Source organism: Scleropages formosus, chromosome 4 (assembly GCF_900964775.1).
Source record: "Scleropages formosus chromosome 4, fSclFor1.1, whole genome shotgun sequence".
NCBI classification, from domain to species: Eukaryota; Metazoa; Chordata; class Actinopteri; order Osteoglossiformes; family Osteoglossidae; genus Scleropages; species Scleropages formosus.
The window spans coordinates 24,917,603-24,944,011 of NC_041809.1; the positions used below are offsets into that span (position 1 = coordinate 24,917,603).

General features: G+C 41.6%; 4 protein-coding genes across 4 annotated transcripts; 3 read left to right on the forward strand and 1 right to left on the reverse strand.

The window, feature by feature from the left end:
• Positions 1-770: 770 nt before the first annotated feature.
• Positions 771-1,721, reverse strand: LOC108929443 (olfactory receptor 10G4-like). The gene has a single exon (XM_029250872.1). It carries the CDS (start codon positions 1,719-1,721, stop codon positions 771-773), a length of 951 nt encoding a protein of 316 aa, XP_029106705.1.
• A 6,048-nt stretch (positions 1,722-7,769) lies between these two features.
• LOC108929441 (olfactory receptor 2AT4-like) lies at positions 7,770-8,723 on the forward strand. Its single transcript, XM_018743953.2, has one exon. The coding sequence runs from the start codon at positions 7,770-7,772 to the stop codon at positions 8,721-8,723; it is 954 nt and encodes a 317-aa protein (XP_018599469.2).
• Positions 8,724-15,146: 6,423 nt separating this feature from the next.
• LOC108929440 (olfactory receptor 2AT4-like) lies at positions 15,147-16,100 on the forward strand. Its single transcript, XM_018743952.2, has one exon. The coding sequence runs from the start codon at positions 15,147-15,149 to the stop codon at positions 16,098-16,100; it is 954 nt and encodes a 317-aa protein (XP_018599468.2).
• Positions 16,101-22,773: 6,673 nt separating this feature from the next.
• LOC114910390 (olfactory receptor 2AT4-like) lies at positions 22,774-23,727 on the forward strand. The gene has a single exon (XM_029250875.1). It carries the CDS (start codon positions 22,774-22,776, stop codon positions 23,725-23,727), a length of 954 nt encoding a protein of 317 aa, XP_029106708.1.
• Positions 23,728-26,409: the final 2,682 nt, after the last annotated feature.

Here is a 26,409-nt window from a genome sequence, read left to right on the forward strand (position 1 = left end):
AGTCCACTGCAAGGATCCCGATACAGGGCTTGAAGCCCAGCCACGCCACATGGGAGGCCCCGGCTTAACCCGCTGCACCACTGTGCTACCACACCTCCCAGTCCCCCTTCCCCTTCTCAAGAAAACATCGAAGAGATAAACTTACTACCTGTTAGTACATGCTGTTTAAATTACCTGCTGCACAACAACTAAAAGAAGCGTTCAGTTAAATAGACTTAAAGAACTGCATTGTCATTCATAGATTTAAAATTCTACATTTTGTGGACATGAAAAAATAACAACTCCTGCTTTAGAAGTTAATCAACCTGAAGCATACATCTATGAATTTTTTAGAAGATCAGTTTTATTAAAATAAGCTTAACTGATGGATTCTGGATACAGGACAACAAAAGTACTATTCAAAAAACAATGTCTGTAATGTTTCTATCTCTGTAAGTTCCTCTTGTGCATTACTTTTGAGATATAAAATGCAAAACAAATCACAACTGGTTTACACTGAATTTTTGTACAAATTTAGGAAATATGAATATATCCCACTGAAAATGCTTTGAAGTTTTCTTGCACTAATCATGTCATATTTATTCTATCAAAGGGCTTGCTGATAGGTCTACAGGAAAACTGTCCTCTGGTGTGTCTTTTACACTTTGTATCATGTTAATCAAAGAAATGTAGTGTTTAATATCAGACAATAAGCACCTTAAGAAGGACATCATTTAACTATTTCTGGTGTTGTCCAAAAGTGCAAAAAACAAGAAATAAAAGCTAAGATACTACTTTATAGCTAATGCATGATTCCTTTTCAGTATTTGAATCAGCCTGCTTCTGATCTCTTTTGTTCTGAAGCAATAAACAGTTGGATTCATAAGTGAGGGTACAAGAGTTGAGATTATCATTAGTGCATTCCTCTCTGTCAAATTCAGAGTGACACCAACTCTTGTTAACAATCCCGAAACTAATTTAGGAGCATAGTAACAGAACACAACAACAGCGTGGCTCAAACATGTGCTGATCATCTGCTTGCGACCCTCGGTGTCAGCCAGTCTCACCACAGTGTAGACGATCTTCACATATGTTGCCAGGATGAGTGGGAAGTGTCCACCCAGAAACCACATAAGCAGAATGGTGGAGGGCACAAAATATGGTTCTGGGTCAATGCAGGCAGCCCTCACCAGAACAGGATAATCACAGAAGCTATATTTGAGGAGGGGCTGGCAGTAGGGAAGTCTGTCAATGATTCCTGTCAGCACTCCTATGACTGCTATACCAATCATCCAGGACAGGGCAATTAGTGCAAACGTTCGTGAATTGGTGAGAATGCTGTGGTACCGCAGTGGATTACTGATGGCAATCACGCGGTCAAATGCCATCAAGGTCAGGGCAAAACAAAGACAGATGTCACCCAAGTTGTACACAAACATGTGAGAAATACATGAGTGATATGAAATGTTTCGGACCCCAGCAAGCAGCAGAGCGATCAGTGTTGTGCTAGCACTGGTTGTGAACATGATGTCAATAACAGCCAGGTTACAAATGAATATGTACATTGGCCTGTGCAGGTGCCTATCTGATGCAATGATACATATGTTAGCACTGCTACCGAGCAGTATAAGGGAATATGTGAGCAATATTAGAACCCCAAGAATGTTCTGATTGGGCAGGTGGTCTAACCCGGTGATGACAAACTCTGTAATGCGCTGTGTTGTGACATTTGATTCCAGCATTTCCCAACATGTCTGCAAAAAATACAGAAGAAGATTTTAACTTTCACTGAAAATCTTTTTGGGACATCAACAAGCTGGAGTGGTTTCTTGCTTCTCTACAGAAATCTAAAAATTTACATGCAGCAGAGAAAGTTTTTTATTCTTAGTTTTACATATTATATAATACTCCATATTATTACATTATAAGCTGTTTTGGAAAAGAGTGTCAGCTAAATGAATAAAAGTAATTGTAAATGTCGACATGTTAGAACATCTACTTACATATAGGTTGGAGATGAGAATTCTTTAAAGTCCATCAATCTTCTTTATTACTGGATGACTAAACTGAGTTTTTATAAGCGCCTTCCTCACAAGGATTGTATCTATTGACACAGGGGACTTCTGCAGTAACCAAGACAATTACAGGTGTCATTACACTGATGACTGGGGTCCTAAAAAATGTACCAGTTACTAACTCAGTGCTGCTCTCTTTATGCTAACTATATTCAGTGGGAAAAGGATCTCACCTGCAATAACATTGTCTCGACCATTTCTGTAATCTTTTGATAGAAGTGGGCATTGTGGTAAGCAAATGGCATGGCAAAAGTTATTCCTTGTCCTCCTGCTCATGTTGTAGCAACTTTATCCTGTTGTGGCTGGGGAGGGCAGCAGAGGTGCCCTTAAATCCCATTTAGACACTCTACATGAAAGAAATGCTGTCCTCACAACCCATCCAGTCAAGGCACGAACAGCCTCTTTAGGATGGTCGAAGACAACACTCTCTTTGGACAGCAAAAGAAAGAGCATCCCGTTAGAATAGGGCAAAGGCTACAATGACACCCATCAGGACTGATGAAGGCAGCTCCCCATCTGTCCAGGGAATTGATAGCTGCTGTGACTTTGAAAATGTACCCACCTTCACATTGTTAGTAAACACCTGTTCCTTGGTGAATGGACATGGAACAAGGACGGGAGAGAAGGAAAAGAAATGGACAGAATCTTTTTCTTTTGACAGTCAGCCTCAAGAAATAAAGTGTCTGGGAACAGTGTCTCTAGCATCTTACATATGCAGTGTTTGACTTGATATGTTGTTCTATGAATTCTAAATTCTGAGACAAAGGCTGTAACCACTTGTCTCAAGCAGGGTCGCAGCAAACCGGGCCCTAGCCCAGCAACACAGGGTACAAGGCTGGGCCCACCCAGGATGAGACGCCAGTTTGTTGCAAGGCACCCCAAGCAGGAATCGAACCCTAAACCCAACGGAGAGCAGGACACGGCCAAGCCACTCCACTGCGCCCCCCTAAATTCTGACATCTCTTCGTAAATGTAATTATTTTACTATAGCAATTTATGTCTGCACAGAAACATGTCAAGGTGACATTGAAGTGAAATGTTAGTGGAAAGTGCTTTGACCTTAACATGGAAAAAAAAATGACATGAAGAGGGAGGACACCTCTCTATAATTTTATGCAGAACTGAGTATCATTAATTAAGAATATTTGCTTCATTACGGGGAGGTGCGGTGGCGCAGTGGGTTGGAGCACAGTCCTGCTCTCCGGTGGGTTTGGGGTTTGAGTCCTGCTTGGGGTGCCTTGCGATGGACTGATGTCCCGTCCTGGGTGTGCCTCCCCTCCCCCTCTGGCCTTATGCCCTGTGTTACCGGGTAGGCTCTGCGACCCTGTATGGGACAATTGGTTCTGAAAATGTCTGTGTGTGTGTGTGTGCGCTTCATTATGTTCCACTTACACTGTAGCTGCGTTAGAGAAGACTGGCCTATATTACTTTTATGTCTAGACAGCCACAACTCGCTGTCATCGAAAACCCATGGTTTTATCAACACTTAGGACACAGACAAGAGCCAGTCATCTCTGGATGGTGTAGCGAGAAATTGAAAAACTAGATCAAACATCCTCACTAACTACAAACTGCAGGCACTCATAAGCACCACATACAAGCAAACTAACAAAAAATATCTTATCAAAAGAACATTAATGATTTCATACACTCATCCAACTGGAAACACAATAGCCATTTGCACTAGTTAAAGCATTTCTGAACTGTTAGGTGAAATTATAATATGGCAGTCCACAGGCTGTGGTGTCTGGGCAGACTTTAATGCCTCCATCACTATGACAGGTTCTACCGTATCATCAACAGTTTCTGGTGAGTCTGCAGATTCAGTCTTTTTTTTGACTAACAGGTTGTAGTTGCACCTCAACAGGAGACTCCAGCAGGGACTCTGAATACTGGATGATTGGAGGATTTAATACCCATTTGAATTATCCAGCAAAGGTCTTGGCATATGCTATCACCATAGATAAGAACTACCTAATCTTGCCTCCATGTGTTTGTCCTTTTTCCCTTTCCTGATCGTGCATGTCACTCTGGGACTCTAAGTGTAGCTAATGAAGTGCAGTGATAAGTTACCCATTCAAAAGCAACTAAGTAGGCATTCTCCACATTTTAGAGTTAGGTGTTGTATGTCTAGGGTGGTGCAGTGGGTTTGGCAGGGTTTTGCTCTCTGGTGGGTCTGTACTTTGAGTCCTGCTTGGGGTGCCTTGTGATGGACTGGTGTCCTGTCCTGGGTGTGTCCCCTCCCTCTCCAGCCTTCCACCCTGTATTCCCAGATTAGGCTCCGGTTTGCCTCAGGACAAGCAGTTGCACACATGCATGGGTGTATTTGTTAGATCAGTTTATTACTACTATACCACAGTATTGGGTGAAAAGGGGGGTGCAGTGGCACAGCGGGCCTGGCTGAGTCCTGCTTTCTGGTGGGTCTGCGGTTCAAGTCCCGCTTGGGGTGCCTTCAATACACCTAACCTACCAAACATCATAGCCGAGCATATTTGCGATGGTTGTAATGGGCTTGCTGCTTTCAAGCTGGGCAATTTTCTTGAGTTTCTCTTCAAGAGTAATTGCCCTCCTCTTCTTCTTCCCACTAGTAGCAGGAGACATAGATGGACATTTTTGTAACATCATGGATGGACAAAACACAACCATGTGATGGATTGGGAGATGTTACTTGATCAGTGCCATTGCCAAGCATCACAAGAAAGTACACACACACACACACACACACACACACACACACACACACACACACACATTTTCAGATCCGCTTGTCCCATACGGGGTCGCGGGGAACCGGAGCCTACGCGGTAACACAGGGTGTAAGGCCGGAGGGGGAGGGGAAACACCCAGGACGGGACACCAGTCCGTCGCAAGGCACCCCAAGCAGGACTTGAACCGCAGACTCACCAGAGAGCAGGACTGCGAATGCCAGGACCCAAGGTTTCCCAGCAGAACATTGCCCAGAGCATCACGCTGTCTCCGCTGGCTCGCCTTCTTCCCATAGTGCAACCTGATTCAATCTCTTCCCTAGTAAACAATGCACACGCACCCGGCCGTCCACATGGTCTGAAAGACATGATTCATCAGACCAGGCCTCATTCTTCCATTGCTGCATGGTCCAGTTCTAATGCCCACGTTTCCATTGTAGGCACTTCTGACGGTGGACAGGGGTCAGCATAGGAACTCTGACCAGTCTGCAGCTACGCAGCAAGCTGCGACGCACTGTGTGTCCTGACACCTTTCTATCATGGCTGGCATTAAGGTTTTCAGTAATTCGTGCAACAGTAATTCTTCTATGGGATTGGACCAGACAGACTACCCTTGGCTCCCCACATGCATCAATGAGCCTTGGATGCCCATGACCCAGTTTTGGAGATGCTGTGACCCAGTCGTCTACACACAGACACACAAACACACAGACACACAGACACACACATACACACACACACACACACACACACACACACACACACACACACACACACACACACACAAAATGGGTACTTAACAGTCACAAATTCAACTGAAATGCATGTTTACGGACTTTGAGTATAAGCTGGACCACCGGAAGAAAACCCACGCAAACACAGGGAGAACATATAACTATACAAACTGCTGGATTTAAACCTATGCACAAACAGCACAGGCACTGTGAGGCAGTAGTGGTACCCTCTGCAGCTCTCTACCCCCCTTGTCCTCAGATTTCTGATGAATACTTTCATTTTACAGAATATATATGGGGGCAACACAGTGGTGCAGAAAGTAGCACTATGGACTCACAGCACCTGGGCAGTCTGGTTGTAGGTTCTTTGTAGTATTTGCATATCCTTCTTGTGTCTGTGTGGGTTTACACCTGGTGCTCTGGTTTCCTCTTATAGCCCAAAGACATGTGTTTAAGGTTAACTTATGACCCAGCACAGTTTATGGTGTGTGAATGTGAGAGTGCATGTGCATAGCTCCCCTGCGATGTTCTTAGCTACTTAGTCTACTGTTCTTAGCCTTGTGCCCTGTGCTTCTGGGTTAAGTTCCAGACTACTGTGACCGTGACTTAGACAAGCGGTTATGGAAAGTAAGTGAAAACATATACTAGTTATTGCACTACAGTGAACAATATGTAAATGGTCATTTGGAGAGAAATGAATGTGCATCAAGAATAAATGCATGTTATGTTTCTAATTTCCAAAAACCCTCAGAATTATTTTTGACCGGTACAGGATATAAGAGTTGGAAATGTTTCTCAGAGCTTTGTGCCTTGGGAATGCTCCCATCTTCCAGGACTTCCCAGTGACCCCTGTACACCCTCTGCATGTAGCTGTGTCCTTCTGCACTAATTCATGTTGCAACTTATTGTGACACTAATTAGGTGAAGGCCAGTGTCTTCACCCTTGTGATTGCCCTGCCAGTCATCACCTCCCCAGTCTCCCTGCCACTGTGAAAAGCTTTCAAAACAAAGCTAACAAAGCATCATTAGCAAGTCAATTAAGAGCTACTGCACTTGACCCAGAGGAGCCTTTTGTTTTGATAAGCAGTGCTCTGTGAGAGGGCATCCCTGCCTTAGCAGTCCCCATGTTACAGCCAAGAGGTCATGATGTAACTGGCTTTACAGCGATTCCTGACTGTCAGTGCACCTGTAAACAATCCCATGATGCACTTGGGCAGTGCTGTTGAATGGTGGTTGGGGTTGCAAGGGTGGCATAGAGCAGCTCTTTGGAAATACATAGTGATTCACTATGATTTGTATAATAACTGTCAGTGCTTGATTACAATGAACATTTTTGTACAAGTTCAGTACATTTCTTGTTTCAGAAGTGGAAATATTCTGTAAATGTCTAAATTACCTAATCTCAGATATATAGAATCCAGTTTACATAATGAGCTAAGAAGAAAACAAATAAGGCAATACAAGTGACATACAGCACGCCTGAAAGACATGACAAGCTCATTTTTCAAGGCATTTTTTTTTTTAAATCAAAGGAGATGGCAAAAGTTCAGAATATAACATTTTATCCGAATATTATGCTGTTAACGTGAATAGGACAAACAAATGATGTGTTTACATCAGCTCCACATTATTGTTAGGAGCTTCATAGCTGTTGGCTGCATGTCATTTTTTACAGTTTCTCTTAACAATAGCCTCCTACATACAGTGTATATTAGAACTGATAGCTTCAATTACAATAATGATACGGTTTTACAATGGCTATGGAGTAAGTGCTGCTGAGGACCGTTTACTCCTCCCTACTTCTTCAGATACTAAATATTTTTTCCCCATCTGTTTCAGAAAATCAGATAATTCCTCATTCATCTGTGTTCCAATAATGAAGTGTACCTTTCACTTTGCACAGACTGATGAAACCTGGTTTTACTTCATATCTAATGTCATTATCAAGGGAATCCTGATATCTCTAAGTGTTCACTAGGGGGGGGCAAATACAGAAAGTTTGTCCTTTAATTCCATTGGCTGACGGTGACATATAAATGAGACAGACGTCTTGGGGTAAAATATCATTATGTCCACTCTGAGTTAACATTAGCATTATTGTGCATGGTTTTCATGGAAGTTTTCTTGTTACCGTTACTGGCACAAATAAGGGTGACTGATACTTCAAACTGATATGCAGGCAGGTTTTACTTCATTCATCTCTTACTTTCAACTTAACTCTGAATAAAATTCAAATAGAGAAAACAAGAAACTTCCACTGCTATCAACACGCCTGAATGGAACAGAACTTCACATTTAATCGGCCAATTGGCTTTTTCATCATGGGACTTCAGTCTTTGCCAGACTCTAAATATTATTTTGTTTTCCTGGCTTTTGTTTACATCGGAACTCTTGTGGGGAACATGTTCTTAATGGTGATCATATGGCAGTCAGAAACTCTTCACACCCCGAAGTACATGGTGGTGTTCAGCTTGTCCATTGTGGATGTGAGCCACAGCACTGCCCTCGTTCCAAAATGCATCAATCAGTTCCTTTTTGACTCAAGATTTGTGACATATGACTTATGCTTGGCTCAGATGTTCTTTGTTCACTTTTTTTATGTCACTGAATCCTACTCACTGGTCATCATGGCTTTTGAGAGGTTGGTCTCCATTTGCTTCCCCCTACAGAGCAGCACGATCATCACCAACACACGCATGTTTGGCATCATAGTTTTCAGCTGGGTCCTGGCCTTTGCAATTCTTGTAGCTGCATTAGTGTTGATCACTCACCTGTCATTTTGCAAGCCAGTTCCCACAGTGATGAGCTACTTTTGTGACCATGGCCCAGTTTTCCAGATTGCTTGCAGTGACAACAGCCCCAACTTGAAAATGGCAGTTTTCTTTTTATGTGCTGTAATTTATGTGCCACTAGGCTTCATCCTGATGTCATATGTTTTCATAATTCTTGCTGTCTCCCGAATCACATCTTTAGATGGAAGATGGAAAACATTCAAAACCTGCTCCGTGCACCTGATTTTGGTGGCGATATTTTTCATTCCCGTTTTAGTGATTTATATCATGGCATGGATTTATGTAAAGGTTGATGGTAACACTCGAATCTTTAATACTTCTTTGTCAGCAGTACTACCACCTCTTCTCAACCCTATTATTTACACACTTAAAACAGAGGAGGTGTTGGAGCAAATCAGAAAGTTTCTCAGAAAACGTTCGGTCAAACCATTGTGGTGAAACATTTTGGAAACCTGAAATATTATAGAAAATGAATATCTGGAATATTTTGTAAAATGTAATTGATGTTGAAGGAAACGTGAACTAAACCTAAACTATAATTTTGATCAGTAATATGTCTAGTAACTATAAAAGTACAAGGATAAGCTAGATCTATAAAATTCCACCCAATTGTTATCTATGAAAAATTAACTCTTCAGGAAAATATTATTGTTACATTTCTTCACCTTACATAGGCAATTTTGTGAGGTAAATGCTCATGAACTAAAAAACTAATTAGCTTTAGTTTTAGTGGCAACGTTTGTGTTTTATCCCCAAATTTGGTGCCCACATACGGTAAAATATCACAAAATGGGCACATTTATTTCAGTACTTAACAATAGTTTTCATGACACAACATTAGAAGGCAGTTTCTCTTCATTAATTGTTATATATACTGTTATATATACTGTTATAATATACTGTGTATATTGCTACACAGCTGTCTACCTAAGTTTTTTGAGCTCTTTCATGGCTACACTTAGCAAACCTCACAAAAAAAATATACATACTGTGACAGTGCTGAGAGGGAAAACGGTAAATTAAGTCCCTGGTGGTGCCCTGTGACAAGACTTGTGTTATTGTGCACATAGTTGACTGAATTTATCAATTCAGTTATGTTATTACAGATTTTTACTAATTTTCACTGTAAGTTTGACTTGCTGTGCATTGTGGGATTGTGGGATGTCTGTCTAAGTTGGGAAACTGTGTGCAGGAGTTGCATGACTGAGTGTCATGGCTGGTTCTGGAAGGAAGCGGCGGACCCAAGTGCAGAGCGGAATTCGGGGTTTATTCAGGGAAATCCAAGAGCAAAGGTCAAAGGACAGGCAAATGGTCTTCGAGGTGCAAACGTCGTTACAAGGATAACCCGATAGGCCGGGTTGGTACACAGGCAGGGGTTGATAATCTCAGAGAGGTACAGGATTGTGGGAACAAGGGAGGGGATCGGGGAAGGCGTTTGGGAACAGGAAGTAGAAGGTCTAAGAGCTAGGAGATCTCAAACAACAAGGCTGAACAAGGTTCCGCCTCAGCTGCGGGTCTGACGCAGCCTTGTGTGCCCAGTCTGTGCCGCGTCCCAGGTGTTCCACGTCGGCTCGAGGCTGTGGGCGTGACACTGAGAGTGGCTTGCGTGGAGTTCAGGCATGTTTTGTACTAGTTCCTATACTTTTTCTTGAAGACTATGTCTCAGACATGTTCAGTATCAATTAAAAATCCATTTTCAATTATGTACCTGTTTTTACAAAATGCTATTCTTACAATTTTATGTCTCATACTTTGTCTAATGTGTTATTTTCCTTCCTGTTTAAATATCAAACTACAGCTGAAATAGTATAATAAATGATCAAATTAATTATTTTCCTTTGTTTAGATGTTCTACATGTATTTCTACACATGCAGAAAAATAAAGTTTTTTTCTCTTCAGACCTGAGGGCTGCTGTTGTGCATGAACCAGTTTCATATATAAAAAAAAAAAAAAAAATATTGCTTTGGGGTTAGTATCTGCATGTATGTGTTTGAAGGACACAAATATTTGACAACTGCTATGAAATGACGCATAGTGATAAATGTCAAATTTATTTTTCATACAAAATGAGGCATCATTTTAGACTGTGATTTAGATTATGGACTTTTGTGTTTTGGCTGAAAAATGAATCAATTGAACTTATCAAGTGATTTAGAATTGTAATCTTATTATTTGTAATATGAAGTATTCCATAAAAGCACTGATAGAGTTACCTCAGAGCACTCCACTGAAAGTGACAGTTTAACTGACATTTTTTTATTTATTATATAATAGTATGCGGGGGTGCGGTGGCGCAGTGGGTTGGACCGCAGTCCTGCTCTCCGGTGGGTCTGGGGTTCGAGTCCCGCTTGGGGTGCCTTGTGATGGACTGGCATCCCGTCCTGGGTATGTCCACTCCCCCTCCGGCCTTACGCCCTGTGTTGCCGGGTAGGCTCCGTGACCCCGTATGGGACAAGCGGTTCTGAAAGTGTGTGTGTATAATAGTATGCTATATTTTTTCAAAACCATTTAAGCAACTCCTACAGGGCAATAATATCAAACGAATAACCACGTATAGCACAACTCCACTCATGTCTGCTTAAATAAATTTTCAGGTGGCCTATTGTAAAAAGCTGATGGAATGGTAAAGGAATAGACCTGTTCTTTTTTCTCACAATGTTACTTCCTTTCCCATTTTGGCGATTGGTGATAACTTTTATGCTAAAGCCCCAGTTTTTACATGGCTGGATAAAGCTTCTTGTAAACAATAAACAATAAATTCTCTTCTTCTTGGCATTGCTTCGCGAACGAAGATTAGGAAGAATAGGGTCCACGTCTGCTGCAGGCATGTTGGTGGCTGATGAGGCCAATGAGAGACAGATAGAGTCTGCCACAGCGGCTGCATGGGAGATACTGGTTTATGGTTGGTGCTGAGGGAATAGGGTTCTTCCAGTTTCTTCTCTTCTCCTCCAAGCTGGCCCTACATTTTATCCTAAATTTTGCAGTGGCCTGCTGGACTGTCAGCCACCACAAGTCTCTATGGGTGGCCTGGGATGTCCACTGACGGTGATCTATACTGCAGAACTTGAGGGACTTTTTCAGAGTGTCCTTGTATCACTTCCGTGGTGCCCCTTAATTGTGATAACCTGTGGACAATTCGCCATAGAGTAGAATCTTGGGCAAGCAATGGTTGTCCATCCTGGAGACATGCCCTGCCCAACGCAGTTGTATCCTGAGGATCATGGCCTTTATGCTAGTGCACTCTGCTCTTTGAAGGACTTGGGTGTTGGTGACCTGATCCATCCAATGGATATTGAGAATGGCGCGGAGACAGCGTTGGTGAAAGCGCTCAAGAAGTCGTAGGTGGCGATGGTAGGTGACCCAAGACTCAGTGCTGCACAACCGAGTAGTCAGGATGATTGCTCTGTATACCCTGACTTTTGTGTCTGCTTTGAGGTTTTTGTTGTTCCAGACCCATCCGGAGAGTCTGCCAAAAACACTATTGGCTTTGCCAGTCTGTTATCCACCTCTTTGTCGATTTTGACATCTGAGGATATCACACACCCCAGGTAGCAGAACTGTTGGGCTGATTTTAGCTCTGTCTGCCTGATGAAGATGCTGGGAGGCTTATACTCTTCTTTGGGTGCGGGTTGTTGGAAGACTTTTGTCTTTTTGAGGCTGACCTCTAGTCCGAAGAGCTGGGCAGCCTCTGCAAAGCAGGATAATATTCCCTGCAGGGCGGATTCAGTGTGAGCAACCAGGGCAGCGTCATCAGCAAACAGAAGCTCCCGAATCAGCTTTTCCCTGCTTTTGGTGTGGGCCTGCAGTCACCTCAGATTCATTAGGCTGCCATCAGTGCGAAAGCAGATGTAAATGCTATCATCGTTGTTGAGATCTTGGACGGCCTGCTGGAGCATCATGCTGAAGAATAGGATGAACAGAGTGGGGGCAAGGACACAACCTTGTTTTATGTCATTTGCAATTGGGAAAGGCTGTGAGGAATTGTTTCTATATCTTAACTGGCCCTCGTGGAGCTGCATGATCATGCGCAGGAACTTTGGTAGGCAACCTAGCTTTTCCAGGATTGACCAGAGCCCTTTCCTGCTCAGGGTGTCAAACACTTTGGTCAGGTCGACAAAGGTAACATACAGTCCTTTGTTTTGGTTTGGCACTTCTGTTGGATCTGTCTCAGCACAAACACCATGTCGGTTGTCCTGGAGTTGGATCTGAATCCACATTGGCCCTCTGGGAGATGTTCCTATGCAACAGCTGGTACCAGCCTGTTCAGTAATATTCTTCCTAGGATTTTACCAGCAATGGAAAGAAGAGTTATTCCTCAATAGTTTCAACAGCCCGATTTATCTCCTTTGTTCTTGTACAGGGTAATGATGACTGCATCTCGTAGATCTTGGGGGAGTTTTCTCTGTTCCCAGCAGTGAATGAAAAGTTTGTGAAGTTTGGTGTGCAGTGCTGAGCCGCCATCGTTCTAAACCTCAGACGGGATGCCGTCGACTCCTGTGGCCTTACCATGTTTCAGCTGTTTTATGGCCATCACAGTCTCTTCAAGTGCTGGAGGTTCATTCAGCTCATGCTTCACTGGTTGCTGAGGGATGCAGTCCAGTGCTGAATCTTGCACTGCGCAACTGGTGCTGAAGAGGGAATGAAAGTGTTCTTTCTAGTGACTGAGTATAGATTCCTTGTCGGTCAGCAGCTCCTTCCCATCGGTACTCCACAACGAACTCTGAATCTGATAGGATGGTCCGTAGGCCCCTTTCAAGGCCTCGCAGAAACCCCTGTAGTTGCCAGTGTCAGCGCAGAGCTGGATTTTGACTGCGAGGTATGTCCACCATGCAATTTGGATGTCTCTTACCACTGTAAGATGCTGCATGCAAGCCAGAAGGCCACCTTTTTTTCGAGGCAGGACTGGTTTGAAAGATGGGCCTGATGTGCTGATCTCTTCTTTACCAACAGTCCCTGGACCTCTTGGTCATTTACATCAAACCAGTCACTGTTTTTCTTCATGCTGAAGCCAAGTACTTCCTATGAAGTCTGCAAAATGTCAGTCTTGATGTAGTTCCAGAAAGTTTCTGGAGCTGAGTTATCTGCACAGCTTGAGCCTTTGAGTCACCTGTAGACTTTCTTGAAAGTGTGCCTTAACTTCAGCAGTCTGGATACAATTCACTTTCAGTTTCTTCCTTGGGATGACTCTTTTCCTTTGCTTAGGCTTAAAATGTAACTTGAGCTTGCAGCGGACGACACGGTGGTCTGTGTGACACTGCACTGGGCATCACTCTGGTGTGTCAAACATTTTTGAAGTCACGTTGGAGCACTGGGATATAGTCTATTAGGTGCCAACGTTTCCACCAAGGATACATCCAGGTGGTTTCCAGACTGTTTTTTTGCTTGAAAATGGTGTTAGTGATGGTGAGCTGTTGTTTGGCACAAAATTCAAGGAGTAGGCGGCCATTATCATTACAGTTACCTACTCCATGTTTACCGAGCCTGCCTTTCCAGGCTTCGGAGTTGCGGCTCACTCTGGCGTTGAAGTCGCCAAGGATGACTACTTTGTCACTGGCAGAGACTTTTTGTAGCAGACTGCGCAAGTCATTATAGAACCTGTATTTTTCTGCAGGGTCTGCCTAAAGAGTTGGTGCGTAGACACTGAAGATAGTGATGCTGCTGGTTTCTGAGTGGAAGTCACATGGATATAATACGGTCTGAGTCACAAGATGACAGGTTTATTAGTTTTTGGCAGTGGAGTTCCTGACCATGAAACTGATGCTGGATAGATGTTTTTCCGCTTTCGGTTTTCCTGACCAGTATAAAGTGTAACCTATGCAATGTTCTTGAAGGCTACCTTCCTCGGGGAGGTGGACTTTACTGAAAGCAACTATGTCTACATCCAGCCTGGCAAGTTCGAGTGCAACTAAGGCTGAACGACATTCAGGAAAATTGTTGTCTTTTGAGTCCAGCATGGTTCTGATGTTCCAGCAACCGAGCTTGATTCCTTTTCCACCTCTGGGTGGGATATGTTTCCTCTTTGTGCTTTGATCGCAGTTTAAGATGCCCGTTGGCCATCTTAAACCAGCTAGGTGTTAGGAAGATGAGCTTTATTCGAACCACCTTTTCTAGGTCCGTCTCCATGTGGAGCAAGCAGTGCTGTCCCTAAAGATGGCTGCTTGGTCGCTCAGGGTGCTACCGGGTGGTGTTGTCATCTCCGAGGCCGTTGCCCGGTGCCATCTTGTAAGTTTACAAATATCTTTATGGAAAATGTATAAATTATAACCAGAAACCAGTGGTTTTTTGTCTTTTGGACCATTTCTTCGCTCTTCTTTATAAAAAAATATGAATTTATAAAAAATCAGATTGAACATAGCTGTAGAATGCATTTTGGAGGGGAAATGTATGCAAATGTTCCACAAAGACATCAGTTTTGCCCTTGAGTTCTTTCGGGGAAATACTGGTAAATATTCATTAATGTGTGATGCAATTGTGCAGTGTAATATTCAGGTAGCACACGCTGATGAACTTGCTGTTGTCTGCCATAAAGTGTGAATATGATTATTATAGAAGTGATCTCTCTTCATGTCCTCTGGGAAAAAAAATACATAAAGAGGGTGTGTGACTTGCTCTTCTCTTGCAGCAGATACATATAAAAATGAGGTCTTGTATGCAATTTCATTACTTCTTTTTCAGGTAGTGATTTACATTATCACATCATTGCATGAATGACTAATGTTTTAATTACAGATATGGACTGTAAAAAAGAATTTTATTAAAAATTTTTAACCAAATGTTGCTACTTTTAAATGGACATTAAAACAACAGAAACAAACTATAGAAAAGAAGAAACTGCCAGAATCATTTATCAACTAAGCTGGATGGAGTGGAACTTAACATTTAACCGGCCTATTGGATTTTTTATCATGGGGTTTCAGTCTTTGCCAGACAGTAATTATTATTTCCTTTTTCTGGCTTTTGTTTACATTGGAGCACTTCTAGGGAACTTCTTCCTGATGATGATTATATGGCAGTCTGAGGCTCTTCACACACCGAAATACATGGTGCTGTTCAGTTTGTCCATTGTGGATGTGAGCCACAGCACTGCCCTCGTTCCAAAATGCATCAATCAGTTCCTTTTTGACTCAGGATTTGTGACATATGACTCATGCCTGACTCAGATGTTCTTTGTTCACTTTTTTTATGTCACTGAATCCTACTCACTGGTCATCATGGCTTTTGAGAGGCTGGTCTCCATTTGCTTCCCCCTGCGCAGTGGGACGATCATCACCAATACACGCATGTTTGGCATCATTGTTTTCAGCTGGGCTCTGGCCTTTGCAATTCTCTTAGCAGCCTTAGTGTTGATCACTCACCTGTCATTTTGCAAACCTATTCCGACGGTGATAAGCTACTTTTGTGACCATGGGCCAGTGTTCAAGATGGCTTGCAGTGACAACTCTCCAAACTGGGAGATAGCCATTTTATTCATGGTTGCCGTTATTTTTTTGCCACTAGCTTTCATCGTGCTGTCATATGTTTGCATCATTGCTGCAGTTTCTCGTATCACAACTACAGATGGACGATGGAAAACATTCAAAACCTGCTCGGCACACTTGATTTTGGTGGCAATTTTTTTCATGCCCGTTCTAGTTACTTACACCATTGCATGGATTTACATCAAAATTGATGTTAATACTCGAATCCTGAACACATCTTTGTCAGCAGTGCTACCTCCTTTTCTCAACCCCATCATTTACACACTAAAGACGGAAGAGATGCTGGAGCAAATCAAAAGGCTTCTCAGAAAGTATTCAGTAAAGCCACTGTGGTGAAAGTACCACAGAAATATTTTGAAAAACATCACTGGCTGTGATGATGATGGCCTGAAATTAAATTATGCCAGATTTATGACTAATATTGAATTTTGAAAGAGAAATGTAGTTGATGAATAATTTCACCCAAAAACGACAAATTAAAAATAATATTATATTTGTAATTCCCCAACTATTCTTATTGTCTGGTAGCCAACAGAAGCATTTCTTTTTAATACCTGAGAAGATTGTTCTCCAAATGGTTTTTAAATATTACAGATATAAATGGAACTGTAAAATGAAATTTAAAATACTGCTAAAATCATCTAGATACATTGTGATAAAATTGCCAGTAAAGTCAGTAACTTTGAGTAGGAAATTGTTTATTAGTAAACAATGTGCTCTTATAATGAAATGCTACCCTTTAATAAACCCTAACCACAGCTGCTTCACTAAATGTGTAGCTGTAAACATTAGTGAGCTGGGTAAAAGCCTTTTTGAAGCAGCTTCAATTGTAATAATTAACATATATTCCTCTGTATGTAGAGCAAAATACGATTTATTTCTATCAGTCTTTGTGGTGTGCTGTTATAAATATCTTGACGATAACATATGTAATGTCGTGGTTTTGGTTTCTTTGTGCATGTGTTTCAAATAAACAAACATATAATAATTCTGAGGAAATTATGCATAATTCTGTAGCAGTGTCAAGTTTATTTCTCACAGAATGCTGCTTCCAGAAAACATTAGGATACTGAAATAACACAAGATGAGGCATTCAGAAAGTATCATAGCAAGAAACTATTCAAATACTGAAATTATTAAAGTTTTGTAATGTTATATGACACTTGCAACTTTAACAGCTACAATATCAATATCAGTTTAGCTCAACTTTTCAAGAAATTAAATCTGCTGTGCAAATTAGATATTGTCAACTACACTAATGAAACAAATACAAAACAAATTAAAACCTATAGTCTGCTATGTATTATTGATTTTGTTGTTATCATAATTTACCTGACCCTTTTGTTTGAGGTGACCTGTAATTTTAGGTATGTACATTATGTTACATACAATGACTTACCCATTTATGAAACTGGGTAAATTTAAAGGAGCATGCAGCAGATGAGGCTGGACAGTAGGTGCAGTGCTCGCCTGCTGGTGTGTTTTATTTATTCCTTGGTCTGGGAAGAGGCAAGGGAGGGAAAGGGAGGAACCGGGAACGAGTAGAAAGGGGATTCAACTCGATCTCGGCAGCATCGTCCACGGGCTCGAGGTTGAGGTCGGTGTCGTGCTCGTTTTCTCAGTTGTGCTCTCCTCTTACATCTCTGAGTCTCACTGTCAGGTCTGGGGGAAGAAATAGTGACAGTAATTAACCCCAGCAGTGGCTGCCTTGTCCCCGTCTCCACCCCCTTCCCCGGCCGCCTCGGCGTGTTACAGAGCAATTCAGGGAAAGTGCCTTAATTCTGTGTATTGCTGCAGGAGCAAGAATTCAAACTCATTCATGTCATTTGACAGCGAGGTGGTACTAGAGAGGTTCAGGATAAATGCCCGTCTCAAAGGCAAAATAGAAGTGAGAAGACTGGTATTTGGAAAGACACCCTATTGGTTGGTTAACATTATTCCTAACTGTTACACTACTGACTGACCAGTGACATGAAAACCCAGACATAAAGTAGCACTGTCTAAATAATTAAACATAGTATACTGTATATGCTATATACACACACACACACACATTTTCAGAACCGCCCGTCCCATACAGGGTCGCGGGGAACCGGAGCCTACCCGGCAACACAGGGCGTAAGGCCGGAGGGGGAGGGGACACACCCAGGACGGGATGCCAGTCCGTCGCAAGGCACCCCAAGCGGGACTCGAACCGCAGACCCACTGAAGAGCAGGACCCGGTCCAACCCACTGTGCCACCGGGCCCCCCATTATGCTATATAGTCAATCTTAAATAATGTTTGATATTAAATGTACAGATATTTTACAGACATCAGGTGTTTTTTACAGTACTTTTGGCACTGATATCCCTTCAGGTCTTAGTAATGTAATCTTCCACTACAAAAAGTACCCTTTGACGTTCACGTCACACTTTTCTCTAATTTATTCTAATGACTTTCAGAAATAATGTGCCACGCCCACACCATCGGCATGACAGGACACACCTGGGGCTTGACGGAGGCATAAAAGGCAGAGGCAGAACGAAGTTGGATGCGGAACCTTGTTCGCCTTCACCTTTGCCCTTGTCCTGTGTCCCTTCCCCTTCCCCTTCCCCTTCCTGAACCCAGATCAGTTTTCTTGTGTTCTGACCTTCTGCCTGTTTCCTCAACCACGTTTCTGGATTGTCCTTGTGTACGACATTCGCTGATCGAAGACCTTCGCCTGTCCCTGACCACACGTCCTGCTCCTACTTGAAATAAACTCCTGTTCGCTATGCAACCGAGTACGACAGATCCTTCCGGAACGAACTATGACATGATGAATTTACTCAGTTGAATAAATAGGTTAGATACTCAGCAACTTTAATAGGTTAAGTACTGAATTGTTTTGGACTGAAGTATCAGAAAAGAAACAAAATATTAACAGCTTCAAAAGCCGGGCTTGTGACTGATAATTAAAAATTGGAGATAATTGAAATACTAACTCTTATACTAGCTCACTAACTCTTTAGAGTATGTCATGTGGCCTATGTATTTTGCATCTACTAAACTTTTTGCAGTCAGCTTGTAAAGTTACATTTGTAGAGTTGGACACTGAAATCACATTCGTATTAAAACTTCTGCCAATAATACAGGTACAAGGTCTCTCTAGGAAACTGACATGGCAATCTTGTTTAGAAGTTTCTGTGTTTAACCACCATACACCTGACATTTTTCTCCAACAACAGAGATTTCAGAGAAAATATAAATGCATTACACCAAGAGAGGGGGCTTGGCCAGGTCCCACTCTCTGGTGGGTCTGGGGTTTGAGTCCTGCTTGGGATGCCCCTCCAGCCTTGCGCCCCGTATTGCCGGACTGTAGGCTTCCGTTTCACTGCAACCCTGCTTGGGACAAGTGGCTTCGGACAGCGTGTGTGCTTGTACACAAAGAGACATAGATGCAGATAGGTACAGACATGAAATTGTTGAAATACAGTCTGCTTGTCTAATGCCACTGTTTAAACCAGCATGCATTACATGGGAAGCTGCTTATAGAATTAAGTAAGAGTACAGTTTTTTCAAGGTTCCAGGATTTGGAACATTCTTACTTTTAATCATTAAAATTTTCATCCAATTGCAGGCATACATTGTGCACAGAACTACATACCAGTAATACAGTACATTAATATTTATTCATTTAGCACATGGTTTTCTCCAAAGCAATGTATAAAGGAGTATGTAGTATTTATGTATTTATGTATATACATTTATTTAGTATTTAGCAGCCTAGTTACCATGGATAAAGATGATGTCTTTGGGCTGTTGTAGGAAATGAGAACACTCAGAAGAAACACACGCAAACACAAGGAGAACATGCCAACTATACACACTCCTCACACCATCAAGGCACTGTAACACACCAGCACTATTTGCTGTGCCCCATGTACATTTGACAAGTAGCATCAACTTTGTTCATCTCAAAATTCCTTTATTTAATAATAATAATAATAATAGTAATAATAATAATAATAATAATAATAATAATATCATGAAAAACAAATGTGTGAGTGGACTTTTTATGTTGTGAGTATGAAATGTATGTATAGGGCTTAAACGATTAAACGATTAAATTGGAATTTCAAACCATTATTAGATGTAATAGGGGGTGCGGTGGCGCAGTGGGTTGGACCACAGTCCTGCTTTCCAGTGGGCCTGGGGTTCGAATCCCGCTTGGGGTGCCTTGCGGTGGACTGGCGTCCCGTCCTGGGTGTGTCCCCTTCCCCCTCTGGCCTTACGCCCTGTGTTGCCGGGTAGACTCCGGTTCCCCGTGACCCCGTCTGGGACAAGCGGTTCTGAAAATGTGTATGTGTGTGTATTAGATGTAATGCACACTTATTCCCAGTTGTACCACTCTAAATTGAGTGAATATATATATAAAAAAAAAGAAATTATTTATTTTTTTTAATTTGTGAAAATTCTAATACATTACAATCCCAACCTAACTTCACCACTTCATCACCGTAAAAAAATGTCTAATAAAGTTCAATGATAGTCTATGTTAAAAGTCTACTTAATTTTCCTTAGTTTTGGTTTTGCTTTTTAGCAGTTTGTATTAGGATAACAACTATTTTTTATTCTTATGCCCCAGCATCTTCTGAATCATATGGGTATCCGTGAAGCTTTTTGGAATCTCATATGTGCCCAGGAAGCCTTGCATGTGAATATATGAAGCTTTTTGAATTCTTTACTTTGTTTTAGTAGGAAATATGGTCCTATATTTAAAAAAAAACTTCCCTGTCATTCTATGTCTGGGACTTTTTCGACACTGCATTTGGAAAAGAGGTAAGACATATTCATTTTCTTTTTACTTACTCTCACTCATTCTGTTTTATTAATTAATCGCTTGTCCTGGCCAAGGATGTAGGGGTCTGGCGTGTGTCTCGAAAATCACTGGAAGTACGAGGCTAACAGTGTTACAGTGGGGTGTTGACATGAGTCCATTGCAGGGTAGCCACACACATACACACTTCTGGCAGTTTAGCATAGCCAATTTATATGAACTGTGCTCACTGTATTCACAGTAAACACATGACAATCAAACCAACGCCTCAACAGCCCTGTTTGACTTTTTCTTGAATTTTAAATGACAAACAATTGTAGAGATTATATGTTTTAATTCTATAGTTGCTATGCTTTAAGGTTTACTGGGACTATAGGGTAACAGCAACCTCTGAACCTCTCTGTCTCTCTTGTCTTCAGTTTTCTGATGAATACCTGCTGCCTTACTTTGTAGCTTGGGAATGCTGCCATCTTCCAGGACATTCCAGTGATCCCTGTACACCCCCTGCATGTAGCTATGTTCTTCTGCACTAATTTATACTTTTGCTGAGATGTACGTCGCTTTGGACAAAAGCATCTGCTAAATGAATAAATGTAAATGTAAATGTAATTCATGTTACAACTTATTGTAACATTAATTAGGTGAAGGCCAGTGTCTTCACCCTTGTGATTGCCCTGCCAGTCATCATCACCCCCCCCCCCCCCCCCCCCAGTCTCTTTGCCACTGTGAAAAGCTTTCAAAACAAAGCTAACAAAGTATCATTAACAATTCAATTAAGAGCTACTGGACTTGACCCTTTGTTTTGATAAGCAGTGCTCATCCCTGCCTTAGCAGTCTCCATGTTACAGCCAAGAGGTCATGATGTAACTGGCTTTACAGCGATTCCTGACTGTCAGTGCACCTGTAAACAATCCCATGATGCACCTGGGCAGTGCTGTTGAATGGTGGTTGGGGTTGCAAGGGTGGCATAGAGCAGCTCTTTGGAAATACATAGTGATTCACTATGATTTGTATAATAACTGTCACTGCTTGAGTACAATGAACATTTTCGTACACGTTCAGGACATTTCCTGTTTTGGAAGTGGAAATATTTTGTAAATGTCTAAATGAACTAAGAGGGGGCTGTGGTGGCACAGCAGGTTTGGCTGCATCCTGCTCTGTGGTGGGTCCACAGTTCAAGTCCAGCTTGGGTTTCCTAACCATGGACTGGTATCCCATCCTGGGTGTGTTCCCTCCCTCTCCAGTCTTATGCCCTGTGTTGCTGGGTTAGGCTCCAGTTCACCATGACCCCACTCAGGACAAGTGGTTTCAGCCAGTGTGTGTAAATGAACTAATATCAGATATAAAGAACCCAGTTTGCATAATGTGCAGATAAGAAAATAAATAAAGTAATACAGCACACCTGAAAGACATGACAAGCTAATTTTTCAAAGCATTTTTGTCTTATCAAAGAAGATGGCAAGGGTTCAGAGCATAACATTTTATCCGAAAATTTTGCTATTCATGTGAATGGGACAGACAAATGATGTGTGTACATCAGCTCCACATTATTGTTAACAGCTTCATAGCTGTTGGCAACATGTCATTTTTTACAGTTTCTCTTAACAATAGCCTCCTACATACAGTGTATATTAGAACTGATAGCTTCAATTACAATAATGACACGGTTTTACAATGGCTATGGAGTAAGTGCTGCTGAGGACCGTTTACTCCTCCCTACTTCTTCAGATACTAAATGTTTTCTCCCATCTGTTTCAGAAAATCAGATAATTCCTCATTCATCTGTGTTCCAATAATGAAGTGTACCTTTCACTTTGCACAGACTGATGAAACCTGGTTTTACTTCATATCTAATGTCATTATCAAGGGAATCCTGATATCTGTCACTGTTCACTGGGGGGGGGGGGGGGGGGGGGGGCAAATACAGAAAGTTTGTCCTTTAATTCCATTGGCTGACGGTGACATATAAATGAGACAGACGTCTTAGGGTGAAATATCATTATGTCCACTTCGGGCTGGCATTAGCATTATTCTGCATGGTTTTCATGGCAGTTTTCTTGTTATTGATACCGGCACCAACAAGGGTGAGTGATACTTCAAACTGATATGCAGGAAGGTTTTACTTCATTCATCTCTTACTTTCAACTTAAATCTGAATAAAATTCAAATAGAGAAAACAAGAAACTTCCACTGCTATCAACACGCCTGAATGGAACAGAACTTCACATTTAATCGGCCAATTGGCTTTTTCATCATGGGACTTCAGTCTTTGCCAGACTCTAAATATTATTTTCTTTTCCTGGCTTTTGTTTACATCGGAACTCTTGTGGGGAACATGTTCTTAATGATGATCATATGGCAGTCAGAAACTCTTCACACCCCGAAGTACATGGTGGTGTTCAGCTTGTCCATTGTGGATGTGAGCCACAGCACTGCTCTCATCCCTGAATGTGTCAGACAGTTTCTTTTTGACTCAAGGATTGTGGCATACAACTTGTGCCTGACTCAGATGTTCTTTGTTCACTTTTTTTATATAACAGAATCCTACTCACTGGTCATCATGGCTTTTGAGAGGCTGGTCTCCATTTGCTTCCCTCTACAGAGCAGCACAATCATTACCAACACACGCATGTTTGGCATCATAGTTTTCAGCTGGGTCCTGGCCTTTGCAATTCATGTACCTGCATTAGTGTTGATCACTCACCTGTCATTTTGCAAGCCAGTTCCCACAGTGATGAGCTACTTTTGTGACCATGGCCCAGTTTTCCAGATTGCTTGCAGTGACAACAGCCCAAACTGGAAGATAGGATATTTTTTTCTGTGTGCTGTCATTTTTTTGCCTTTAGGTTTTATCTTAATGTCATATGTGTTCATCATTACTGTAGTATCCCGGATCAAATCTGTAGATGGACGATGGAAAACATTGAAAACCTGCTCCGTGCACTTCATTTTGGTGGCAATATTTTTCATTCCCATTCTAGTGATTTATCTCATTGCATGGATTTATCTCAAGGTTGACAGTAACACTCGAATCCTGAGCACGTCTTTGTCAGCAGTGCTACCACCTTTTCTCAACCCTATTATTTACACACTAAAGACAGAGGAGGTATTGGAGCAAATGAGAAAGTTTCTCAGAAAACGTTCAGTCAAACCACTGTGGTGAAATATTTTGGAATAGCTGAAATATTATAGAAAATGAATATCTGGAATATTTTGTAAAACGTAGTTGATGTTGAAGGAAACATGAACTAAAGCTAAACTATCATTTTGATCAGTAATATGTTCACTAACTATGAAAATGCAAGGGTAAGCTAGATCTATAGAATTGAGTTCACGAGTTCAGTAATGTTCTTATAGGTTTTTACTATTGTTTAGTGTATGTTTCCTTTGCTGTGCATTGTGGGATGTCTGTCTAAGATGATAAACTGTTTGCAGGAGTTGCATGATTGAGAGTGACTTGCATGGAGTTCAGGCATGTTTTGTACTAGTTCCTATACTGTTTCTTGAAGACTGTGTCTCAGACATGTTCAGTATCAATTAAAAAGCCATTTCCAATAATCTACCTGTTTTTAAAGCATGTTATTCTTTCAATTTTTTTGTCTTACAAACTGTTTAATGTATTATTCATCTTATTTTTCAAATGCTAAAGTAAAATTGTAATTGTATAATAAATTATCAATTTTTTTTTTGTTTCTTTAGATATTCTCCATATATTCCCACACATGTTGAATAATCAAGCTTCTTCCATTTCATCCTTAAGGTGTATTTTTGTGCATGATCCAGTTTTCTTTTAAAAAAATGGTGCTGTGAGGTTGGTATTTCCTTGTTTGTGTTCAAAGTACAGAATTACTTGACAGTTTTGATGAAATGACAGAAAGTGATCCATAAATGTCAAATTTATTTTTTAGATAGAATGGTATATCTATTTTACTCATTTTTTGTGAACAATTTTTGGGTGAAAACCTCTTGTACTCTGTCTAAAGCCTATCCCAGAATCACTGGAAAATAATGCCAAGCACATATACCCTGGCAATGAAGCCAATGCTTCACAAGATAATCACACTCATAAACACAGCAGACACCTGAACATTCAGTTCTTCTGAACTGCATGACCTAAGGCTGTGGAAGGAGATTCAGGGAGAACACACAAGCTCCAAACAGACTAAGCTGGATTTGAACTTACCTTCAAACACCCCAAGCACTGTGAGGCAGCAACAGTACCTGCTGCATTACTATATCTCACATAAAATCACTTCACTAGTACTCAAAAATGAAGAAGTAGATGTGCCAAATGAGAATCATCCTGAACTTCAAATAGAAAGCCTTACTTTCTGAAGTGGATTGTCAAGGTGTTCAGTATTAAGTGTAATAGCCACTTAATGCCAATATTGTGGTGTACAGTGGGTTTGGATAGGGCAAGGAAGGACACAGAGGCAGTATTTATCTCAAATGTTTTATTTGAACACCAGCACACAGGAAAATAATGCTCTCAGTCTGAGAACTCTATTTCTTCAAGGACCTGCACATCAGCCAGCTTTCCTAATTCACTTGGCATCCCCAGGCTCTCTCTTCTTTTTCTCCCTTCTAGCAAACACGGACACCCCTTTATTTTGCCTGTAAGTCCCCCCAATGGTTGCACACTTTATTCATTTTTCCCATAATGCAACTATTTACACTTAACAAATTTTCTTGTCCAAACAAACAGTAACACAGGTTGTTACAATATTTTACTACATTTAGCTTTTTATTTCAAGTATTCTGGTTCTTTTAAAATAGTGAACTTGAGTCTGGAGCCTGGAGGTCTGTACCTCTCAAAATTTACCATCTGAATAGTTGTAAAGTTTTGCTTTTGTTCTCTGTAATTTGTATTTTAAGCAAAGTGTTTTTTCATGCCCCTGGGATCAAGCCAAACGACTGCACCTGCAGCTTGTTAATCTGGCCTAATATAACTCTTCTAACTCTTGCCTGTTTGTCTGACTACTGTGTCCTGCTTCCCCCGTGTAATGACATCTGAACCTTGAACGACCCTAGCCTGTCCCTGACCACTGTTTTCGTCTGTCCTGGAGGACCCGTTCTGTAATAAAGCTGACCCGCACTTGAGTCTATTACCTTACCTCCGGTCTTCAGCCCCTTCTGTATGACTGTTTTTCTTTCCCCAATACATATAAATGTACAGCTATTAGATAAGTATAGATCCTCAACAAATAGTGTAGTATAGTGGTTAACGCTGCTGCCTTTGGACTCAACAGTCGTAGCTTTGAATCTCACCTCTGGCTATAGTACCTGTGAGCAATGTTCTTGCCCTAAAATTCCCCAGCTGTGTAAATGGGTAAGCAATTGTAAGTAGCTTGACATTATAAGCTGCTTTAGAGAAAAGTGTCAGCTTAATGAATAAATGTAAGTGCATATTGTACTGCATGTATGATCAAGTGATAGAGGCTAATAGATTAATATTGGCTTGCACAAACAGAGGAACGAGCTGAAGTTTTGTCAGTTCAGGAACTTAGAGAAGGAATTGAGGGTAACACAGCCAAGAGAATTACTGCAATACAAAGACTTGAACAGTCCGTTGGTTGAAGAGCAGGCACCAAAGTAAGAACAGATTGGAAGTGGAGTACATTGGCAACAGTGCAGAAGGCAGAGTCCTGGCTCCTGCATGGGGTAGTGGGCTCAGAGACTGAGGGAAGGGTTAGTATAGGCAGTGTCACTCCCCATCTCAGAGGTATGACATGTCTCAAGGAAAGGAAAAGCACAATCTGATGCGGGAGGATGTGTATGCAGCACAAGAGGAATGAGTGATGGTGAGCACGGTATGGATGCTGCAGCAGGGAGCATTGACAAGTTA